Source organism: Macaca nemestrina, chromosome 2 (assembly GCF_043159975.1).
Source record: "Macaca nemestrina isolate mMacNem1 chromosome 2, mMacNem.hap1, whole genome shotgun sequence".
NCBI lineage: Eukaryota > Metazoa > Chordata > Mammalia > Primates > Cercopithecidae > Macaca > Macaca nemestrina.
Window position 1 is genome coordinate 3,629,774 of NC_092126.1, and position 23,770 is coordinate 3,653,543.

Here is a 23,770-nt window from a genome sequence, read left to right on the forward strand (position 1 = left end):
AACCCCCAAAAGAAACCTTATTTATTAGCAGTTACTCCCTGTTCCCCTTTTCCCCCCAGCCCCTGCCAACCAATAATCAATCTTTATGTATAGATTCACCCGTTCTAGACGTTTCATGTGACTGGAATCATATGGTGTGCTCTTTGTGACAGGCTTCTTCCACTTAGCATGGTGTCTTAGAGATCCATCCATGTTGTGCATGCGTCAGTGTTCCATTCCTTTTTATTACCGAATGGCGTTGTAGTGTATAGCTGCGCCACGTTGTGTCTGTTTATCATCTGATGGACATTTGGGTTGTTTCCACTTTTTGGCTACTGTGGATAATGGTGTAATGAACACTTGTGCACAAGTTTTTGTGGCGACGTGGATTTCATTTCTCCTGAGTATATACCTAGGCGTGGGCTTGCTGGGTCAGACTGTAACTGCGTGTTTAACATTGGAGGTATTGCCAGACTCTCCGAAAGTGGCTGTGCTGTTTTACGTTACACCGTGATGTGTGAGGTTTCTCATTTTCTCCTCATCCTTGTCAATGTCTATTATTGCCGGTCTTTTTCTATTGTAGCCATCCTAATACCTGGGAAGCGTATTGCATTGTAGTTTTGATTTGGTATTTCCCTAATGACTGGTGGTGCTGAGCATCTTTTTCTGTGCTCATTGGCACATGTATATTTTCTGTAGAGAAATGTCTGTTATGAAGTTGTAAGAGTTCTTTATATATTCTGGATACCAGTCCCTTATCAGATTGATTTACAAATATTTGCACCCATTTAGTCAGTTGTCTTTTCTCTGAGCCAACACACTTGGTGATAGAAAGTGCTAAAGAAACAGATTTCAAAAATGTCTTCTGCACTTTAAAATATTGATAACTTTAGTTGCTTATGTCACAGCTACAATTTGTAGGCAGTATTTTAAAGGTCAAATCTACATGCAAAAGAGGTAAATCATATAGTTGTACCCAATGTAGTTTAAAAGTTTTTAAGTGACTACTATAGCGAAAACAGGACAGGGGTTAGGAGGGGGTGATCAGCTGTACCCAGAGAATGTTTTTGTATTCATCCCATGCTTTATCTGCTGCCTCACACGATGAGCCTGTGATGCAGGCCAAGCAAATATTGTTCCCTGAGGACACTGGCGCTGGAGAGACTGAGTTACCCAAGGGCACTTGCTTTAAATTGCAAAGCTGGGGCAAAACTTAGATGTTTGTAGCTCCTAGTTTGAATTATTTCCTAGTTGGTATGTACCAGTATTTGGAAGAAAATTTACCAATATGCAAAAAGATGACAAGTTTCTTCTTGGGCCTACAGCTGTCATACAGAACATTTAATTTGAAATTTTAAATGTTTATAGGTTTCTAAAGGCTGTGTACAAGAAGGCTGAAAACTTGTCATAATTTCAATATAATTCATATGTCTCAACCGTAGCCTCTAGAGTAATATTTTACTATTATAAGTAACTTGCAAATCATAGTGTACTAATTTTTTTTTACTAAGTAAACTTAAAACTTGTTTAGAGTCCATTTCTAATGTGGTTGAAGCAGGTTTAGTTTTTATATTAAGACAAATTTCCAGAAAACAGCTGGTATTGAGTCTAGTTGTAGATGGCATTTGAAAGTATGAGACTAAACAAAGTTGATGAGGGAATAAGGAGGGAGAAGAGATGAAATGAAGACAGAATGCTGGTGGGAGAAAGAGGACCAGTGAAAGGGAGGGGGGGAGGAATTTACTGAGTGACTGACTCCTTTTTATCTTGAAGTGATCCACTGACAGTACTGTGCATATCCCTTAAAGGACAGCCTGCTGACATCTCAGATAATGTTTTCTCTTATTTCCTAGGAGAATGTGAGGGCTTTGACCAAAGGAGTCCAGGCTGTGATGGGTTACAAGCCCGGGAGTGGTGTAGTGACTGCAGCCACTGTGAGCTCTGAGAATGGGGCGGGGAAGCCCTGGAAAAAACATGGCAACAGAAATAAAAAAGAAAAAAGTCGCAGACTCTACAAGCACCTGGATCTGTGAGGTTGGGCTGCATTGTGCAGATGGAAAAGAGCAGAAGCGGCCTGTTGCCTGTGGAACTGTCGCAAGACACTGGCACTGTGGAACGGGCCCTGCTCTTGCGGGCACAGCTGCACCCAGCAGTCTCCGTGTCAAGACCAAGGGCCTCCTGGAAACACCAGCTCTGACGACAAGGAATCATCTGGGAGCCCTGGAAACCTCCTCCTGGCCAGGCGCAGTGGCTCATGCACCAACACGGTGAAACCCCATCTGTACTACAAATACAAAACAATTAGCCGGGCGTGGTGGCAGGCACCTGTAATCCCATCTACTCGGGAGGCTGAGGCAGGAGAATCGCTTGAACCTGGGAGGCAGAGTTTGCAGTGAACGGAGATCGCGCCACTGCACTCCAGCCTGGGTGACAGAGTGAGACTATATCACAAGAAAAAGAATTGTAAGGGATGGTTCATGAGACACATTTGGGACAAAGGTGAAACAGAAACTCCCCATTGTGAGTGTCCTAGTTGGGTTCCTCCAACTCTAAACAAGGGACTTGGGTTCGGTTAGTGCGCAGCGGGGGCTCACTTCCACTGAGGAACATGTAGAATGTACTCACCGGGTGACAGGGAAGCTGCGGTATTTACTACCTAGCCCCCATCTTCTCTGGCTATTCCACTTATTTAAAATGTCCAGAATAAGCAAATCTCCATATAGAGAAAGTAGACTCGTGGTTGCTTAGGGATGGGAGGAATGGGAAGATTGAGGCCTTCCTTTTGCAGTGATAAAAATGTCCTAAAATTGATTGTAGCAATGGTCACACAACTCTGTGAATATGCTTAAGACCATTGAATTACACACTTTACATTGGTGAATTGTATGGAATGTAAATAACATAGTTACAAAATATAATCAAAAGCACGAAAGCACTCTTGATAGGGTTTGGATCTGTGTCTTCCCTAAGTCTCATGTGGAAATGTAAGCCCCCCCTGGTGGGAGGTGGGGCCTGGTGGGAGGTGATTGGATTTTGGGGCAGAGTCCTCACAAATGGTTTAGCACCACCCCCTCGGTGCTGTTCTCCGTGATACTGAGTCTTCGTCACATCTGATTGCTTTGAAGTGTGTGGCACCTCCCCTCTGTCTCCCTCCTGCTCTGGCCATATAAGATGTGCCTGCTTCTCCTTCGCCTTCTAACATGATTGTGAGTTTCCTGAGGTCTCCCTAGAAGTAAAAGCTGCTGTGCTTCCTATACAATCTATAGGACAGCGAGCCAATTAAACATCTCATCTTTATAAATTACCGTCTCTGGTATTTCTGTTTTTCTTTTTTTCTGAGACGGAGTCTCACTCTGTCGCCCAGGCTGGAGTGCAGTCGTGTGATCTCGTCTCACTAGAACCTCCCTCTCCCGGATTCAAGCAACGTGCCCTCCCAGAAGAGAAAGCTGTTGAGCTGCTGGCCTGTCTCCCCCAGGTGGCTGGGATTTACGGTCACCATTGGCTGCCCACTCCCGTAGGGCCGCCCGGGCCGCTGCAGCCCTTCCTTCAGAAGGACGGTGCCTGAGGTCCTGCCACCTCTGCCAACAGGAAATGCCTTTGAGCAGTCACATCACTGCCTAGCGTCCAGGAGGACAAGTGCTCTGGTCCTCTTGTTAGTTTTTCTTTTTGGCTAACTCTGAACCATGGCCAAAAACATTATCTTTAGCTCCTGGGAAGCTGCTGGACCTCTGAGGAGCCTGGTTAAGGAACTGATTCATTTCCTGAGGGCCGACCACGTGCAGAGCCCTGTGGAAAGTACAGGGAGAACTGGGCAGGGTTCTGATGACCCGGAGGGAGGTGGTTAGAAGATACCGTCCACAGTGTTCGCTGCAGGATGAAGTCCCGACTCCCTCGCGACTGAACGCTGACCGTCTCACCTCCCTGCTGTGGGTGCTGCCCTGCCTCTGCTATTTGCCTTTCTCCCTATACCATCTCTTGCCGCTTCCAAGGGCCTCTGCAGAGCTGCGGCCATGGCCTTGTTGCCAAAAGCAAACATTCTCCAGCGTTATTTATTGAAAACCTTCCCCCACACACGCCCGCCCACAATGCGGGGTGTCGTCAATGTACTTTAAACATGCCCCTACTGTAGTGCATGTCATATTTTTATGGCTTGTTTAAAAATCAGCATATCTGGCCAGGCATGGTGGCTTACACCTGTAATCCTAGCACTTTGGGAGGCCGAGGTGGGTGGATCACTTGCGGTCAGGAGTTCAAGACCAGCCTGGCCAACATGATGAAACCCTGTCTCTACTTTTTAATGGCCAAAAAAAAGTAGCTTACTTTTAATGGCCAAAACCGCAATTACTTTTGCACCAAAGTACTTTTATTTGTTTTTTGTTTTTTGTTTTTTTGAGACAGAGTCTTGCTCTGTTGCCCAGGCTGGAGTGCAGTGACGTGATCTCGGCTCACTGCAACCTCTGCCTCCTAGGTGCAAGAGATTCTCTTGCCTCTGCCTCCCAAGTAGCTGGGATTATAGGTGCCTGGCACCACACCTGGCAGATTTTTGTATTTTTAGTAGAGACAGGGTTTCATGTTGCCCAGGCTGGTCTGGAACTCCTGACCTCAGGTGATCCACCCGCCTCAGCCTCCCAAAGTGCTGGGATTACAGGCGTCAGCCACTGCTTCTGGCCTGCACCAAAGTACTTTTGATAGCCAAAACCACAATTACTTTTGCACTATTCTAATATCATCAAATTAGTGATTAGGTTTAATTTCTCCTGAGTGGTTACAACTTTGTTTTGTTTTGAGAGACTAGGGTCTCAAAAACATAGGGGTCCCTATGTTGTCTAGGCTGGTCTCCAACTCCTGGGCTCCACTGATCCTCCCACTTTGGCCTCCCAGAGTACTAGGATTACAGGCATGAGCCTCCTTACCAGGCCAAATCTTAACTTTGAAAACACAATGTACCACTAAAATAGTGTAGCCACTTTGGAAAATAGTCTGGCAATTCCTCAAAACGTTAAACACAGTTACCATAGACCCCAGCAAGGACACTCCTAGGTATATACCCAAGAGAACATGAAACCCATGTCCACACAAAAACTGTATACAAATGTTCAGAGCAGCATTATTCATAATAGCCCAAAGGTCAAAGCAACCCAGATGTCCAACTGATGAATGGATAAACGACATGTGGTATAAAAATACTCATACAATGTATTATGAGCCATAAGCAGGAATGAAGTACTGATACATGCAGCAACATGAAGGAACCTTGAAAACATGCGAAGTGAAAGTCACAGAAAGGTCACATAGTGGATGATTGCACTGATGTGGAATATCCAAAATGGGCAAATCCATAGAGACAGAAGGTAGATTTGCGATTCCTGGGCTGGGAGTGTTGAGGGGAGTGGAGAGTAACTGCCGGTGGGCAGGGTTTATTTTCAGGTGGGGGTGATGAAAATGTTCTAAAAGTAGATAATGATGTTGGTTGCACAACGCTATGCATACACTAAAAACTGCTGAATTGTACGTTTTATTTTTTGTTTTGTTTTGAGATGGAGTCTTGCTCTGTCACCCAGGCTGGAGTGCAGTGGCGCCATCTCAGCTCACAGCAATCTCCACCTCCCGGGTTCAAGCGATTCTCCTGTAGTAGCTGGAATTACAGGCACGCGCCACCATGCCTGGCTAACTTTTTTATTTTTAGTAGAGATGAGGTTTCACCATGTTGGCCAGGCCAGTCTTAAACTCCTGACCTCAAGTGATCCGCCCACCTCAGCCTCCCAAAGTGCAGGGACTACAGGTGTGAGCCACCATGCCTGGCCAGAATTGTACATTTTAAAAGGACTATGTTGGCTGGACATAGTGTGACTCACGCCTGTAATCACTTTAAGAGGCTGAGGCGGGTGGATCATGAGGTCAGGAGTTCAAGACCGGCTTGGCCAACATGATAAAACCCCATCTCTACTAAAAACACAAAAAGTAGTCAGGTGTGGTGGCACGTGCCTGTAGTCCCAGCTACTTGGGAGGTTGAGGCAGGAGAATTGCTTGAACCTGGGAGGTGAAGGTTGCAATGAGCCAAGACCGGCCATTGCACTCCAGCCTGGGCAACACAGTGAGACTCTGTCTCAAAAAAAAAAAAAAAAAGATTATGTTTATGGCATATAAATAATATCTCAATAAAGCTGCAGTTTTGTAGTTTTTTTTTAATTAAAATGATTTTTTCTCAAATCTGCACCTTCTGTAGAAATATTTTTTTCAAGTCATGTCTTGCTTTAAACAAAGTTACTAAGATCAATGAGGAGATTTAAAAATTACAATGATAGTTTGCTCTCAAGAAAAACAGCCCTGTGTGCTTGAACTGTGAGGCGTGTGGCTGGACAGGCGGCGGCCGGTTCCAGAGAAAAGCTCCTTGGCTGCCAGGGCTGTGGGTTAGGATGACACCAGAAGCCGGGCTTGGGCGACTGCCTGGGGGCGGAGGGTGCCACTGACAGCTTCAGAAAGGAGAGTGAGACGCAGATGTGGGGGTATTTGTTCTCCAGCACGTTTGTTTCCTCCTTCCTGGCCTTGCACCCCGCCCCCCCTTTTTACTGCGCCCTGTCCGGGATCAGGACCAGGCCCCCTTCACCTTGGGATCCCAGCACCCATGGGCTTCAGCAGCGCAACTAATTGCTGATGGCTCAGGAAATGTGCGGAATATGCAGGAAGGGACGCCGTGCCTTACAGCGACCGGCAGGGACTCGGCCCTCCACGAGCCCAGCCGCCCGCCCCGCTCCGGCCAGGATGTTGGAGGTGGGTGACCGCGAAGAGGTCGGCGGGGAGCGGGCGCCGCCGCGGGCCGGGGGGCGGGGGCCGCCGTCTTTGTGCCCGGGAAGCTCCCAGCTCCCGCCGCTGGGGGGCGGCCTCCGCCCCGCCGACCCCCGACAATAGCGCAAGGGGTGGGGAGCGCGCGGTCCCGGAAACTTTTCTCCGGCGCCTTCGCCGCCGCCGCCCGCGCCCGGGAGCGCGCTTTTCTCTGCCCGCGGTCGGTGCGCTCAGCCGGAGCCGCCGCGGCGGAAAGGAACCCAGAGAAGGCGGCGCTCGGGGCTGCCCGCGGCGAGGGAGGCTGCGCCCAGGTCACCGGCCCCGCGGAGAGCGCCCAGCCGCGCCATGGGGGAGGCGCCCAGCCCCGCGCCCGCGCTCTGGGACTGGGACTACCTGGACCGCTGCTTCGCCCGCCACCGCGTCTGCATCTCCTTCGGCCTGTGGATCTGCGCCGCCTCCTGCTGGATCGCCGCCCACGTGCTGTAATGGGGCCGGGGGTCTGGGGGCTGTCGGGAGGGGAAACGGGCGCCACGCCCCTGCTACTCCCTCTCGGAAACCTAGACGAGGGGGTGGAAAAGGGGGATGAAGGAGATGGCTGAGTGATAGGATCCAATGGAACATTGCTGTGTAGACTGAAGTGGGATACTTCTTTCCAGATCCCACGCACAGGGAAGCTGGGCTGAAAGCCAAAGGGAGGAGGCTGGGTGGTGCAGCGGATGGGGCCCCAGGACACCGCGAGCATGAATGCTGTTGTCACCCCTTCCCCCATTGACTCGCGGTGTGACCTGGGCAAGCTCCAGAACCTCTCTGGGCCTCCCATGACTGGTGATGGATAATACCTCATAGGATGGGGGAGGATTCAATGAATCGGTACCGTTAAAGCACTTAGTAAATGCTCATTAAACATCATTTGTATTGCTCCAGCTAGATCACCAACTCTTAAGGGACCTTGGCAAGTCCCTTGATGTTTCTGGCCTCAGTTTACCCAAAGTCCTTCTAGGCGGGAACGGGCGTAATGATGATCCAGCTGGCCTGTCTTTGCCCTGGTCTGTCCAGCACCTGGACTGGCTTGTCCAGATGCCCACCGTAGCCTAAGTTCTAAGAGTGAATCTCCAGGTCCTCAGCCGCTCTGTCCTAGGCATGGAAATCCACTAGCAGTGCCCAGGATGGTGCCGCTCAAGCATTCCCTGGCAGGGGAGAAAGGACCAGCACCCCTGGGAGACCAGCACCCCTGGGAGAAGTTAGAACTGTCTCCCCGTAGGCGCTCAGTGGATATTCTCCTAAGGCATTTGGTCGTATTGCAGAGACTCTGCAGCCCCACTACCCAGTGACTGGAATACAAATAAAAAGACGCCTAGTATATTTACTGTGGGCCCAGTGTTGCATTCATTAACTCTTTCAATGCCTGCCTCAGAATATCAGCACCAGGAGGTAGGTACTGTTACCCCCACTTTCAGTAGTGAGCCCTGAGGTTCTGAGAGGTTAAATAACTTGTCTGAGCGAAAAGAAAGAACCAAAACCCCAGATCCCAGTGAAAAGGGGCAGGCTGGTAAAAGAGATTAAACTGTCCAGATCAGAGGCTGGAAACTAACAAGGCACTGGACACGCATTAGCCATTTGTTCCTCACAGCCGTCCTCAGACCAGCACTGTTAGGCACTTTGCCAACCTTGCGGGGGTTAAGAGCGAGCCTCTGCTTCTCACACTGCCTGGATCTGGACATACCCATTTGTTTTCAGGGCCTTGCCATCCCTGAATCTCCCCGCTCCCCTTTCTCTTTGGAGAATGTGTGTTCGGAGCTGTGTGTGGGCTGGGTTAAGGTCAGCTGGTACCCTAGCCCCAGGAGCTGGGGAAGTGGCTGAGAACAGGGCGCGGAGCAAAGGCCCTGCGTGGGAAGTCAGAAAACCACCATTAACTCAGCTTCTCACCAGGCGCCTCTGTTTTGTCCTCCCAAATGGGAGGGTTGATATAAATTATTTCTAATTTGGGTCCGCCTCTGGGAGTCTCCAACTTAAGAATCTTCACTCCTTGGTCATGAATTGGTTTTAGGATCCCAGGGCCCAGATTAAAGTTGATGTTGCCACTGTGAGCTTCAGGCTTGGGCCAGCAGGTCAGGAAATGTCTAGAAAGCCAGGCTTCTGTCCTCATCCACCATTCCCAAGGACAGGCGCTCAGAATCCGCCAAACAGTTCTAAGGATGTGGAATAAGTGCCATCCTCCGGTGAACGGCAGTGAAGCCGGAGCTGCTGCCCTGCCTCAGTGTCTCCAGCAAAATGTAGCAAGGAGGCATGTACGACATGTTTCAGAGGCCCTACCAGTGACGCTGATAGAAACGGCCAGCCCCTTCCTGCCCTTCCGTGCATCTTCTCCGTAGATATGGACTGGGGAGGGGCTGTAAGGGGAGAAGCGACAGTGGGGGCACTAAGGGAGGGACAGCCCAAAGTGCCAAAAGGACTCTGTGTAAAGAACGTGGACATAGGCCAGCAGAAGCCAGGCTGCCCCACCTCACAGATGGTTTAGAAGAATTTCACTTTAATTTATTTCAGAGAAACAAGTTGTCTTTTTAATTAGGCAATTAACTCTGCTCGGCAGTTGTCTGCAGTGGTTGGGTTACCTTTTTTTTTTTTTTTTTTTTTTGAGATGGAGTCTCGCTTTGTCGCCCAGGCGGGAGTACAATGGCACGATCTCGGCTCACTACAGCCTCCACCTTCTGGGTTCAAGCAATTCTCCTGCCTCAGCTTCCCGAGTAGCTGGGGTTATAGGCTCTCACCACCACACCCGGCTAATTTTTGTATTTTTAGCAGAGACAGGGTTTCACCATGTTGGCCAGGATGGTCTAGAACTCCTGACCTCAGATGATCCTCCTGCCTCGGCCTCCCAGAGTGCAGGTGTGAGCCACCGCACCCAGCCTGAGTTACTTTTATAACCCTCCTGTTTCCTTTTCAAAAAATAAAACACGATGGCTACTTTTTCAGCGCTAAGTTGGGGGTCATCAAACGGAGCCATCCTGATTTGGAGTCGGAAAGTAATTCCTTTTCATTCAAAGAGGCGGTGTCTTCACATCTCATGAGGTCTAGCTCCTGCCATGGGTGTCTGGACAGGTGGTTCTGGAGTCTTCTGATTGTTTCCCATCTATAAACTGAGTTCAAAAACACCTGCCAAATACCCTGGGGAGAAAGCATCCCCTGAGGGTGCAGGGTCACAGTTCCCTTTTCAGATGCACGAGTTTGGGTCCAAACTCACGGTTCCTGTGTTCTGTCCACACCCCTGTCACCCCAGGCTTCTCTATCTGAGATGTGCAAAGAAATCCAGACAGGACCAGTCGGCGCTGTGTGCTGCGTGCTGCCTCCTGACCAGTCTATGTGACACCGTCGGGGCTGTTCTCGCCAGACAGCTCACAATCCAGGTATGTGGGGCCGACAGCTGACAGTGGCTTGGGCCAGCACTAAGAGAGGCCTGGCCTTTCTCTCTGCTGCAGCGTCGTGGCTTCTGTCTTGTTGCTTCAACATGCATAGCACAGTGTCACCTCAGAGCCTGTGCCTTGCTGTTCTTTCTGCCCCCCTCAGAGGCTCTTGTTCCCGATATCTACTTGGCTCCCTGCTTAGTCCTTCAAGTCTTTGCTCAAAAGTCACTTCTCCTAGCCGGGAGCGGTGGCTCACACTGTAATCCCAGCACTTTGGGAGGCTGAGGCAGGTGAATCACCTGAGGTCAGGAGTTTGAGACCAGCCTGGCCAACATGGTGAAACCCCGTCTCTACTAAAAATACAAAAATTAGCCAGATGTGGTGCACGCCTATAATCCCAGCTACTTGGGAGGCTGAGGCAGGGAGAATCACTTGAACCTGGGAGGCAGAGGTTGCAGTGAGCCGAGATCACCCCACTGCACTATGGCCTGGGCGACAGAGCGAGACTCTGTCTCAAAAAACAAACAAGCAAAAAAAAAGTCACCTTCTCAATAAGACCTCCCCTGCTTATAATGGTGACCCACCTCTCGTACCAGTGTTCTGGATTCCCTTATTCTAATCTGTTTTTTTTCTATAGCTTAATCCCTAATACACTATATACTTTACCTATGTGTATTCCTTTTTTTTTTTCTTGAGACAGAATCTTGCTCTGTCACCCAGGCTGGAATGCAATGGTGTGGTCTTGGCTCACTGCAGCCTCCATCTCCTGGGTTCAAGCAATTCTCCTGCCTCAGCCTCCCGAGTAACTGGGATTACAGGCATGCGCCACCACACCCAGCTAATTTTTTGTATTTTTAATAGAGATGGGGTTTCACCATGTTGCCCAGGTTGGTCTCGAACTCCTGGGCTCAGGACAATCTGCCTGCCTTGGCCTCCCAACGTGCTAGGATTACAGGCCTGAGCCACCGCGCCTGACCTGTTTATTACTTCTTGTATGTGAACTCCCATTAGAATGTCAGCTCTACGGGCCGGGCGCGGTGGCTCAAGCCTGTAATCCCAGCACTTTGGGAGGCCGAGACGGGCGGATCACGAGGTCAGGAGATCGAGACCATCCTGGCTAACACGGTGAAACCCCGTCTCTACTAAAAAATACAAAAAACTAGCCGGGCGAGGTGGCGGGCGCCTGTAGTCCCAGCTACCCGGGAGGCTGAGGCAGGAGAATGGCGTGAACCTGGGAGGCGGAGCTTGCAGTGAGCCGAGATCCAGCCACAGCACTCCAGCCTGGGCGACAGAGCAAGACTCCGTCTCAAAAAAAAAAAAAAAAAAGAATGTCAGCTCTACAAGGGCGAGGATTTGTTCACTGCTGTATCCCCATCACTTAAAACAGCACCTGGCACCTAGTAGGTGCTCAATAAATAGTAATTTACAGCTTTAATCCAGGTAGTGGTGTAGGCTTTGGGGCAAGTGAGAAGTAGTTTCAAGTTTCCTAAAAGCCCAGGCCCTCAAACAAGCCTGTGTGGAAGGCTCCTATCCCAAAACACATATCCCCCAGAAAACCTGTTGTGCCCCCTGTGGAGGCACCTCATGGGATTGGTCTTGGCCTTATGCCCATCCAGGTAGAAATGAAGGAAGGCAGCTCAGTAGGCAGAGCACAGATTTGGAGCGTTCTAGACCCTGCTTCGAGCAGTGTTGTCTCAAAAGCAAATCACCTTTCATTTTGGATGCCCATTCTCATTAGCTAATAGAATACAATAGGGCCAGCCGCGCGCCGTGGCTCACACCTGCACTCCCAGCGCTTTGGGAGGGTGAGGCGGGCAGATCGCCTGAGGTCAGGAGACCAGCCTGACCAACATGGAGAAACCTAGCTGGGCATGGTGGCGCACGCCTGTAATCCCATCTACTCAGGAGGCTGAGGCAGGAGAATCGTTTGAACCCCAGAGGCAGAGGTTGCAGTAAGCTGAGATCATGCCACTGCACTCCAGCCTGGACAACAGCAAGACTTCATCTCAAAAAAAAAAGAATACGATAGGTCCCAGCTCAAGTCCAATAATAATATTTATTAAAAACTCAACTACATACTTGGCACTACAGACCTTTTGGTATTGACTCCTGGAATACCAGCATCCTATGACGTGAGTGTCCTCATTATTTCTGTTCTACAGATGTGGAGACTGAAGCATAGAGAGGTTAAGGGTCACCCATCTAGTAAGTAGCAGTGCCAGGATTCCGAGATTCAAACTCCACAATGCAAGTTCTTCACCGCCGACTCTACTGTCAGAGTAGCTGGTGCCTTTAGAGGTGGTTTGCTTTCCCCAGACACTGGTCTAAACACTGCCCATGTACTGTCTCAAGTAGCCCTCCTGACAGTCTTTGACGGAGGCACCGTTAGTATGCTTGTTTTGCAGATGAGGAAACTGAGGGCCAGAGAAGCTCAGTGGGCCAAAGGTACACAGCAGAGACTGCCTCATGCAGTGGGACGTGTGTGGAATAGAGCTGGGGGGCTGGGCTCTTATCCCAACCCTACTGGTGGGCATCTGCCTACCTTGGGTTCGGTCATATAAACACCTCATCTCCTCATCAGCCAAGTGGAGGTGATAATGGACTTTTCCGGGGTTGGCGGGAGGTGTCCCTGGAGGAATACACGTGGAGGCACCACATCAGTGTAACCCACGTGATACAGGGTCCCGGATGACAGACGCTGTAGGGGCTGAGAAAAGATGCTTGAATGCCAAGACTCTGTTCCCGTTTGCTCCCAGGTTTTCACTGGTGCCTACCTAGCAGCTGTTGACTTAGTGAACTTTATGTTCATTCTCTTCCCAGTCTGTGGATCCAAATTCAAGTCTAATTCAGGTGAGTGTGTGGCTGTCTTTTCCTGTCTCTATTCACCCATTCATGCATCAGCATGCTGAATGCCTACCCCTTATCACTCCCTGAGTGGGTCCCAGCCAGGCACAAACAAAGGAGAAGGGCCAGGCGCGGTGGCTCACGCCTGTAATCCCAGCACTGTGGGAGGCTGAGGTGGGCAGATCACGAGGTCAGGAGATCGAGACCATCCTGGCCAACATGGTGAAACCCCTGTCTCTACTAAAAATAGAAAAATTAGCCGGGCGTGGTGGCGGGCGCCTGTAGTCCCAGCTACTCAGGAACCTGAGGCAGGAGAATCGCTTCAACCCGGGAGGCAGAGGTTGCAGTGAGCCGAGATCGCACCACTGCACTCCAACCGGGGTGACAGAGCAAGACTCCGTCTCAAAAAAAACAAAAATAACACCCCCCCCCCAAAAAAAAAAGAAGGAGAGGATCCTTCTTTTAGGCTGCCAGCTACTTTTTTAAATGTTTGTAGAGATAAGGTCTTGCTATGTCGCCCAGACTGGCCTCAAACTTTTGGCCTCAAGCAATCTTCCCAACTCAGCCTCCCAAAGTGCTGGGATTACAGGCATGAGCCACGGCACCACGTGGTTCATCCCTCTTTTTTTTTTTTTTTTTTTTTTTGAGGTGGAGTTTTGCTTTTGTCGCCCTGCGTTAGGGCTGCCAGCTGGTGTGTGCACACTGTGGGCAGCCAGAGGGAGGGAAGGGCTGCCAGTGTCAAGGAAGCACGGGGCACTAGAGCTGGGGCCACAGGCAGGGCACTCCAGGCACACAGCAGCATGGGCAAAGGCTAGGAGGAGGCGTGGAGCAGCGCTTGGGCATGAATAGTGATAGCTTAGCGTGCAGGTTTGGGGTGGTCAGGCGAAGCTTCACAGCTACTGGAAGTGGGTGGCAGGAATGGGCATGGGGCACAGCAGGCACAGCAGGGGTTGGAAATGGCTGGGCCAGGGTGAGTGGCCCCAGGTATCTGTGGCTGGGGCTTCTTGAGAAGGGTCAGCCGTGTGCTTGGGCCCTTGTTCAAAAAGGGGATGAGGGACCGGGTGTGGTGGCTCACCCCTGTAATCCCAGTGCTTTGGGAAGCCAAGACAGGCAGATCATTTTGAGGTCAGGAGTTCAAGACCAGTCTGGCCAACATGGTGAAACCCTGTCCCTACTAAAAAAATACAAAACTTAGCTGGACGTGGTGGCATGCACCTGTGATCCCAGCTACTTGGGAGGCTGAGGCAGGAGAATCATGTAAACCCGGGAACTGGAGGTTGCAGACTGCACCACTGCACTCCAATGTGGGAGACAAGAGCAAAACACCGTCTCAAAAAAAAAAAGGGGATGAACCACGTGGTGCCGTGGCTCACACCTGTAATCCCAGCACTTTGGGAGGCTGAGTTGGGAAGATTGCTTGAGGCCAAAAGTTTGAGGCGAGCCTGGGCGACATAGCAAGACCCTATCTCCACAAACATTTTAAAAAGCAGCTGGGCGTGATGGTACATGCCTGTGGTCCCAGCTCCTTGGGAAGCTGAGGTGGGAGGATCACTTGAGTCCAGGAGGTGGAGGCTGCAGTGCACGGTGATTGCACCACTGCACTCCAGCCTGGGTGACAGAGCGAGACCCTGTCTCGAAAATAAATCAGTAAACCCAAGGGGATGCTGCGTCAGTGTGTAGTGTAGCACGCCCTCAGCGGCTCACTGCTGCCCAGAAGAGAAACGCTCTTTTTAGAGTTTCTCAGGAGAGAGCTGGGCAGTGGCTTACACCTGAAATCCCAGCCACTCATGAGGCCGACGTGGAGATCGCTTGAGCCCAGGAGTTCAAGTCCAGCCTGGGCAACCTAGTGAGACCTCATCTCTAAAAGAAAAAATAAAGAGAATTGCTCAGAGGAGTGCCTATCTTATATTTCAAGGACAAAGACACTGCTCATTGCTGTTTGTCCTGCGCACAGTTCCCGCTGGTGCCACCACTGATTCACTGGTCGATGCTTTTACCGTGCTCGCACCAGTTCTGCTCTGCGGAGGTTGGAGAAACCACCAGGGGATGGTGCCTTATCCTTAGGAGCTCTAGTCCAGAAGAGGCACTGCTGTCTACATGCAGATGCATGTGAGAGAAGATAATGTCATCTGCCTAAGGAAGGAGAACAGCACGTTATGGGGGTGGGGTGTGCAATCGGTGGTGGAGAGGAAAGGCTGCTTGAAGAGGTGGCACAACTACAGGGCCCTGAAGGGTGGGGAGGAGCCGGCCTGCAGAATAACTTGGGAACCCGTTTTGGCGTTGTGTGGGGAGCTGACACCAGTTCTTCCCACGCAGCTATCTGACAAGGTCTAGGTTCCAGGAGCCCTGTGGGATTTTGTTGTCTACTGCAGATCGGGAAGCCCGAGAGAGGAAGAGGAGGCGGCAGCTCAGGGCCAGTGTGTTTGCCCTGGCCCTGCCGCTGAGCCTGGGCCCGTGCTGGGCTCTCTGGGTTGCTGCCCCAAAGGCTTCAGCCACCATCCGGGGGCCACAGCGGAGGCTGCTGGCGAGCCTGCTGCAGGTGAGGCTGGGCCACCCTGGGGAGGACTCGGGGTACTGCATGTCCTGCCAAATGCCTGGGGTGGGATGACGCGGGGGCTGGGGGAGTGGGGTTAAGCCTTCCTTTGTTGGAAGAAACCTCTGAAAGCAGAAAAGGAATCCTGAGCTTTGTCTGTTTCTTGGGGCACATGGACAGTCTGCAGAGTGCTAATGGTGGATCACCTGTTCTTGCAGGAAAATACTGAGATTCTCGGCTACCTGCTGGGTAGCATTGCCGCCTTTGGCTCCTGGGCTTCTCGGATCCCCCCTCTCTCCAGAATTGTGAGGCTGGGGTGGGGCTGGGACTGTGGGTCACATGGCAGGCCTTGGGGCATCTGGGAGCATCCTGAGAGGGTCATGGGACGGGATTGTGGTGTCACTGTGTGTGCATGCACGTGGACTCAGCTTTTTCTGAAGAGCGTTGGTGTGTATGGCAGCAAGGAGGGGATGTGTGTGGAGAGGGGCAGCCAGCCCAGGGCGTCCTGAGGATGGCGGGAGCCTCTCGGGGAAAACCCGTGGGTTCTTTCCCATTTCCTATAGCACATGAAAAGCAGGCTGTGAGGAAAAAGCCCCTGAGGCTGGCTAAACCCATGAGAGAATGAGATTGGAGAGACTCCAGGCAGTCAGGTATGAGGTTCTGTGTAGATCAAGAGTGTCTTAGGCCGGGCGCAGTGGCTCACGCCTGTAATCCCAGCACTTTGGGAGGCCGAGGTGGGCAGATCACTTGAGGTCAGGAGTTTGAGACCAGCCTGGCCAACACGGTGAAACCCTGTCTCTACTAAAATACAAAAATTAGCCAGGCATGGTGGTGTGTGCTTGTAATCCCAGCTACTCTGGAGGCTGAGGCAGGAGAATCGCTTGAACCCAGGAGGCAGAGGTTGCAGTGAGCCGAGATCATGCCATTGCACTCCAGCCTGGGCAACAAGAGCAAAACTCCATCTCAAAAAAAAAGAGTGTCTTATTGGCAGGCATTCTCCAGGCATCCACATTGAGGGAGGCCCTGTGTCAGCCAGTCTTGTGGGGGATAAGGTGTGAGCAGGGGCGAGCGCTTGCCCTCCGGGAGCTCACAGTCTCATGGAAGACACAGGGATGTGAAGCAGCATCTCCTAACGCTCCAAGAAAGATAGAAACAAATGTTTGGGGGTGTCAGAGAGAGAGAGAGAAGGCTCCTACGCCCTTCAAATGAGCAAGGGTGAAGACTGTTTACACTGCCAGACTGTGGGGTGGGGGGAGACGTCACGTTGCCTCAGGAGGGAACGTGAATTTGAGGACACAGGCTAGGGAAAGGCCATCGGCAGAGGAGACCGCACAGGAAAAGCCCCCATGCGTGAAAGCGCCTGAGAAACGGCGAGACACTGTGGACGTGTGACGGCTGCTCTGCCAGATCTTCTGTGCAGACGACTCTGAGACAACTGTTCCTGTCTCACTGACGGAACAGTGGGTAAACCCAGCACCATGACATGTCATAGGCCCATTTAGTCTAAAAAGAATCAGCTGGGCGCGGTGGCTCATGCCTGTAATCCCAGCACTTTGAGGGGCCGAGGCCGGCGGATCACCTGAGGTCAGGAATTCAAGACCAGCCTGACCAGCATGGTGAAACCCCGTCTCTATTAAAAGTACAAAAATTAGCCAGGCGTGGTGGCGGGTGCGTGTAATCCCAGCTACTCTGGAGGCTGAGGCAGGGAGAATCACTTGAACCCAGGGGGCGGAGGTTGCAGTGAACCGAGATCGCGCCATTGCACTCCAGCCTAGGTGACTGAGCAATACTCCATCTCAAAAAAAAGAAAAATTTACGTGCCCAGGAGCGTCTTGGTTGAATAGCAGCTCCGGGGGACAGCATTCAGGGCTGGAGGGTAGTTCGTGGTGGGTGGTGAAGTCAGTGAAGCTGCATTCTGTGCTGTGACTGCCAGAAGCCTCGCGGGCCTGGGCCTCATCAGCAGGTGTCCTGTCTTTACATTAACGGAGGGGAGAGTGGCGAGCACTGGGCTCAGCTCAACAGCCCACCGGGGTGGCTCTCCGGGGTGGTGCCAGAGCTGAGAGACCAGGTTGCATGAAGGCCTTTGAAGAAGCTGGCACTGTGCCCTGACCGCCGGTAGTAGCTCCCTAGGGCTGTCATAACAAAGTGCCACTAACTTTCAAAAACAGAAATGTATTGTCTCAGTGCCAGAGGTCAGAAGTCTGAGATCAAGGTGCCGGCAGGGCCATGCTCCTGCAGGCGCTGGGGAAGGATCTGTTCCCAGATCCAAGTGATTCTTCTGCCTCAGCCTCCCGCATAGCTGGGACTACAGGCGTGCACCACCATGCCCAGCTAATTTTTGTATTTTTAGTAGAGATTGGGTTTCTCCATGTTGGCCAGGCTGGTCTCGAACTCTTGACCTCAGGTGGTCCACCTGCCTCGGCCTCCCAAGTGCTGGGATTACAGGCGGGAGCCACCGCGCCTGGCCCCTTCCTGTTGAGTAAAAGGAAGAACTTCAGGGTAAGACACTGCACAGTGCCTGGCACCTGGAGAGCCGCCAGCATTACCCCTGCCTTAGGAGGTAGTCAGCTCCCCATCACTACAAGGTATTGAAGCCTGAGGGCCCCTGGGCAGGACAATAGAGTGAAGTTGCACTAGGGACTCGGGAAAGGAAACATGCTGTATTTCTAGGTACGGAGCTGCTGCCGCCTCTCTGTGACTCTGGTTCCAGGAAGAAGAGCCCAGAGCTAGGGTACCCTTCGTAGGGAGAAACCCAGCAGGGTTTGGGGTGTTCTGGGAAGCCAGGCAGCATGGCTTCAGACCCTGGCTCTCCCAGAAGCTGCTCCTAATTTGGCCGTGGTGAGGTTGCTGAGGAGAAGATGGCTGGGTCACTTTGGTGGCAGCGTTCCCATTGCTCCAGGAGGGAGTCCTTGAGTGGGCCAAGGGGCATGAAATGCCCACTGATGAGCGAAGCCTTGTGCTGACACCAGGAGTCCTGGCAGCTGCAGAGACCATCCGAGGCCTGTCCTGCCTCTAGCCCTTACATGGATGTGCCAGGCAGCCCAGGCTGGGGCATGCCGCCGGCCTCTGTCCTGTCTGTAGGCAAGGCCTGCCTAGGCTGGAGAGGGACTGCCACGTCTCATCCAGTCACAATCCAGTTCCGTTCTTCAAGCAGTGGTTAAGCACCTACTGTATGTCTGGCACTGCAGGTAAATAGAGCTCTCCATTTTTCTCAGGGTCGGCCCCAGGACTGACCCTGGGAAGAGACTGCTTTGGAGGACAGTGGTCACTGTCACTGGCTTAGCACGGGAACGAGGGCAGAGGGCTCCCCAGCGCAGTTCATCCTGAGCAGCAGCGAGAGCAAGGCCCAGCCCCGCTCTGCCCGCCACCTCCCCTCTGGCCGTCAGTGTCCTCTCTAACGTGGTGGTGGGTGCTTGGGTCGGGGCGGGGGGTCCAGGCACCTCTAGCCATAGCAGTGCTGCTTCCTGTGTGAGGTAGGAAGGGCCGAAGGGAAAGGGCGTCGTCTCCACCCTCAGCCTCTGGGCGCAGTGGGCCAGGGCTCACCCTCCCAGCCGCTGCTCCCCAGCGAAGCGCGGCACTGTGCCCTCTCCGCTACGCAGTCTTCTGGGGGCAGGCCAGACACAGGGAGGCCTGGGGACAAACCAGAGGGGACACAGATTATTTTTGAGAGTTAAATTTAAAGTGGGGCGAAGTTGGCCACAACATGCTTTTTCTCCGGAATTTTTCTCATTCCCTAGCCAAGGTCTATATATCTGTAAGTATGGTCATCAAATGAACATAGGTAATGAGTCATGTAATGAGTTTATATATGTATTACATACAAACTAAATTTTATATGTATTATATATAAACTGAATTTTATATATATAAACTAAATTATATATAAACTTAACTATATATAGTCTAACTTATATAAAACTAAATTATGTAAAAATTATAATTTATAGGCCGGGCGCGGTGGCTCAAGCCTGTAATCCCAGCACTTTGGGAGGCCGAGACAGGTGGATCACAAGGTCAGGAGATCGAGACCATCCTGGTTAACACGGTGAAACCCCGTCTCCACTAAAAAATACAAAAAACTAGCCGGGCGAAGTGGCGGGCGCCTGTAGTCCCAGCTACTCGGGAGGCTGAGGCAGGAGAATGGCGTGAACCTGGGAGGCGGAGCTTGCAGTGAGCCGAGATCCGGCCACGGCACTCCAGCCTGGGCGACAGAGCAAGACTCCGTCTCAAAAAAAAAAAAAAAAAAAAAAATTATAATTTATATATGAGCTTATCTAATGAATTATAATTTTAAATATATGAATTAAAATTAAATAATTTTAAAATTAAATAATTAAAATTAAAAAACTCTAATGAGTTTAATATATAAACTATTTAATTTTAATTCATATATTTATAGGTATATAATCAGAAATATGGAGTTTGTATATATACATATTCATATACATAGAGTGACTTCCTGCATATAAAGGCTACTTACATATAAATATAAATAGTGCATATTTCCTTTTGTTGAACCAATATTTTTATTACGTATTCTTCAGAAATGTCCTCTTGGCTTTAAAATTTCCAGAATATCATCTCTCATTTTTTGGATCTTCCCCATGTGACCTGGGTCAGAGTCAGTGATCCCAGGGAGAGAAGGGCCAGGTCTCAGCTCTTCTGATTGGTCTCTGTGTTAGGCTGTTCTTGCGTTGCCTCGGGCTGGGTCATTTGTAAAGATGTAATTGGCTCACGGTTTTGCAGGCACCCAAGCATGACACCAGCATCTGCCGGGCTTCTGGGGAGGCCTCAGGGAGCTTTTACTCATGGCTGAAGGCAAAGTGTGAGCTGGCAGAGAGAGCAAAGAGGGTGGAAGGGAAGGGGCCACACACACGTTTTTAAACAGCCAGATCTCAGGAGAACGCAGTCACTCTCGCGAGGCAAGCACCCAGGGGATGGTGCCAAACCATTTATGAGAAATCCACCTCATGATCCAACCTCCTCCCACCAGGCCCCACCTCCAGCACTGGGGATTACGACTCAGCGTGAGATCTGGGGGGACAAATGTCCAAACCATCCCAGTCTCCCTCACGTTCTCCCAGCGGACATTGGGGAGCCGCTGCCCAGGGTCACGTGCTGGGGCCCTGGGATGGCGAGGACCCCCACGCAGCCCTCAGGAGCCCTCCGACTGTGTAAAGAGCTGAGTCATGATCAGTCAAAGGTACTCTGCTGGAGGGACGTGTTAGGGCCCAGAAAAGGGAGTTGCTCGCTCCCCTTAGGGTTGAACTGGTAAGGGGAGGTTTCTCAGAGTTAAGTTTAAGCCAGGTTTTGAGGGATGAGTAGGAGTCTGATAGGCAGAAGAAGCAACTCGAGCAAAAGCTGGAAGTCTAACAGAAGCATTGCCCTGGGCGACTGGCTGCAGGCAGAGGGCTTGCCTGGCAACCTGCTGTGCCACTGAGGGCCCTGGGTCTTGTGATCTGCTGCTCCTCCCTACCCAGCCCCTCCCTCTCTCTGCCCAGTGCCGGGGGAAGACATTTCCTTCCATCCACCTGTGGACTCGGCTCCTGTCGGCCCTGGCTGGCCTCCTCTATGCCTCAGCCATTGTGGCCCACGACCGGCAGCCTGAGTACCTGCTGCGGGCCACACCCTGGTTCCTGACCTCCCTCGGCCGCGCAGCGCTGGACCTCGCTGTATCCACCCCAGGCCTGGGGAGTGCCCTGCTTGCAGCCAGAGGAGGCCTGTGTCTCCTCCCCTCACTGCCCCTGCTCCCACCCTCCTTTTCTCTTGCTAGCTGGAACTCTCCCAGCAGTCAGGGCAGGCAAACACAAATGCAATTATTTGTAGCTTTATGTTTCTTTTTTTTTTTCTTTTTTTGAGATGGAGTCTCGCTGTGTTGCCCAAGCTAGAGCGCAGTGGCGTGATCTTGGCTCGCTGCAACCTTCACCTTCCAAGTTCAAGCAATTCTCCTGCCTCAGCCTCCCAAGTAGCTGGGACTGCAGGTGCATGCCACCACATCTGGCTAATTTTTGTATTTTTAGTGGAGACTAAACATTTTTGTATTTTTAGATGCTGACTGTGGATAATGGCTATGGCGTGTTGGTGGTGGGGTGTGTGTGAAGGCAAGGCAGGGCCACACCCTCTCTGCAGGCACCAGAGGGATCTTCGCTTGCCTCTTCCAGCTGCTAGTGGAGTTGCAGGAGCTGCTAGTGGCTCCTGGTGTCCCTTGGCACATGGCAGCATCGTTTTCATTTCTGCCTCGGCCTTCACATGGCCTTCTTCCCTTGGTGTATCTTCGTGTATCTCCTTTTCTTATAGGGACCCCAGCTGTTGGAGTTAGGGCCCAGTCCAATCCACTATGACTTCATTATCTAATTATATCAGCAAGGACCCTACTTCCGAATAAGGTCACAGTCTGGGCCAGGTGCAGCGGCTCACACGTGTAATCCCAGCACTTTGGGAGGCCGAGATGGGAGGATCACCTGATGTCAGGAGTTTGAGACTAGCCTGGCCAACATGGTGAAACCCCACCTCTACTAAAAATACAAAAATTACCCGGGCATGATGGCAGGTGCCTGTAATCCCAGCTACTTGGGACGCTGAGGCAAGAGAATTGCTTGAACTGGGGAGGCAGGGGTTGCAGTGAGCCAAGATCATACCACCGCACTCCAGCCTGGGTGACAGAGGAAGACTCTGTCTCAAAAAAAAAAAAAAAAAAAAAAAAAGGGTCAAATTCGGAGGTGGATCTGAATTCTGAATTTTCAGGGATGCTATCCAACCGACCGCATGTATTGTCACTGTAAGCCAGGCCTGTCAAGAAAGATGTTTTCCAAAATGCTTTTGTTTCGCAAATATTTACCAAGTCCTTGTTAGGGACAGGGTCACATTGGATGCTGGACCCTTGTGGGGACATGGGGACAGGAATATCCACCCTAGCCCTGTCTTCAGATGAGCTCCTCTTGGTCCCAGGCAGGATAATACCACGGAGGGAGGAGAGTAGGTGAGTGGGGAGGGAGGAGAGTAGGTGAGTAGGGAGGGAGGAGAGTAGGTGAGTGGGCAGGGAGGAGAGTAGGTGCGTGGGGAGGGAGGAGAGTAGGTGAGTGGGGAGGGAGGAGAGTAGGTGAGTGGGGAGGGAGGAGAGTAGGTGAGTGGGGAGGGAGGAGAGTGGGTGCGTGGGGAGGGAGGAGAGTGGGTGAGTGGGGAGGGAGGAGAGTGGGTGAGTGGTGGAGGGAGGAGAGTAGGTGAGGGGGGAGGGAGGACAGTAGGTAAGGGGGGAGGGAGGTGGCAGCATGGTGTGAAGGGGTGAAGGGCCGCGCTAGGCTGCTGGAATATTCCTACCTTAACTTCCACCATCTCAGATTATTTTCCTTTCGTGTGTGATGAAGAGCAAGATGAGACAGGCCTTAGGATTTGCCACTGAAGCCAGAGAGAGCCCTGACACCCAAGCCCTTTTGACCTGTGCAGAGAAAGAGGAAGAAAACCAGGAGGCGAGGAACGAGGACAAGGTCTCTCAGGCTGGAAAACTCTGGTCCTACAACAGTATCCTAAGAAACAGCAGGATACTGCGGACGTGTGAAAGCTGCCTGCCGACTGAAAGCTGCCTGCCGAGCGTTCTCTGCAGGCGACTCAGACAGCTGTCCTGTCTCGCTGACGGAACAGTGGCCAAACCTAACACATGACATGTAACGGGCCCATCCTGTTTACTGGCATGGAGTGGACGGGGCAGTGAGCCTCCATGAGGGCCGGGGCTTGGGAATTCCGGAAGTCCTTCCCTGCTTGCCCAGTTGGTCACTTTATTTTTATTTTTTTTAATCTATTGATTGATTGATTGATTGATTGATTGAGATGGAGTCTTGCTCTGTTGCCCAGGCTGGAGTGCAGTAGCACAATCTCAGCTCACTGCAACCTCTGCCTCCCAGGTTCAGGTGATTCTCCCGCCTTAGCCTCCCAAGTTGCTGGGATTACAGGCACGTGCCACCATGCCTAGCTAACTTTTTGTATTTTTAGTAGAGACGAATGGGGTTTCACCATGTTGGCCAGGCTGGTCTTGAACTCCTGACCTCAGGTGATCCGCCCACCTTGGCCTCCCAAAGTGCTGGGATTACAGGCGTGAGCCATGGTGCCTGGCCCAGCTGGTCACTTTAAAAACCTACTGTTTATGCTCAAAGCTAAGGGAACCTCGGATGCCACAGGATCCTCCAGTTTCCCAATTACACAAATGTTTTGAAGTGTTTTTGATCACTTAAAGACT

At 51.5% G+C, this 23,770-nt stretch overlaps 2 protein-coding genes across 6 annotated transcripts in view; both read left to right on the plus strand.

The window, feature by feature from the left end:
* LOC105470809 (large 60S subunit nuclear export GTPase 1) overlaps positions 1–3,280 on the plus strand; it is a 28,572-nt gene extending 25,292 nt beyond the window's left edge. The window contains exon 14 of the mRNA XM_011723072.2: positions 1,833–3,280. Within this exon, the coding sequence (XP_011721374.2) occupies positions 1,833–2,012 (180 nt within the window). The 3' untranslated portion in view covers positions 2,013–3,280. The remainder of the gene's footprint in view (positions 1–1,832) is intronic.
* A 3,679-nt stretch (positions 3,281–6,959) lies between these two features.
* The window catches only part of LOC105470815 (transmembrane protein 44), a 43,280-nt gene continuing 26,469 nt past the window's right edge, over positions 6,960–23,770 (plus strand). For 2 of the 5 annotated variants that reach the window (XR_011619506.1, XM_071090630.1), the window contains exons 1-7: positions 6,963–7,244; positions 10,040–10,166; positions 12,920–13,013; positions 15,380–15,546; positions 15,759–15,845; positions 21,042–21,212; positions 22,878–23,024. Coding sequence is in view for 4 of the 5 variants with exons in the window: in XM_071090630.1 (XP_070946731.1) it covers positions 7,108–7,244; positions 10,040–10,166; positions 12,920–13,013; positions 15,380–15,546; positions 15,759–15,845; positions 21,042–21,212; positions 22,878–23,024 (930 nt within the window). In the remaining variant the exon portion in view is untranslated. Of the gene's footprint in view, positions 7,245–10,039; positions 10,167–12,919; positions 13,014–15,379; positions 15,547–15,758; positions 15,846–21,041; positions 21,213–22,877; positions 23,025–23,770 lie in introns of all 5 variants that reach the window. The other 3 variants (XM_071090628.1, XM_071090627.1, XM_071090631.1) reach the window with 3 other exon arrangements.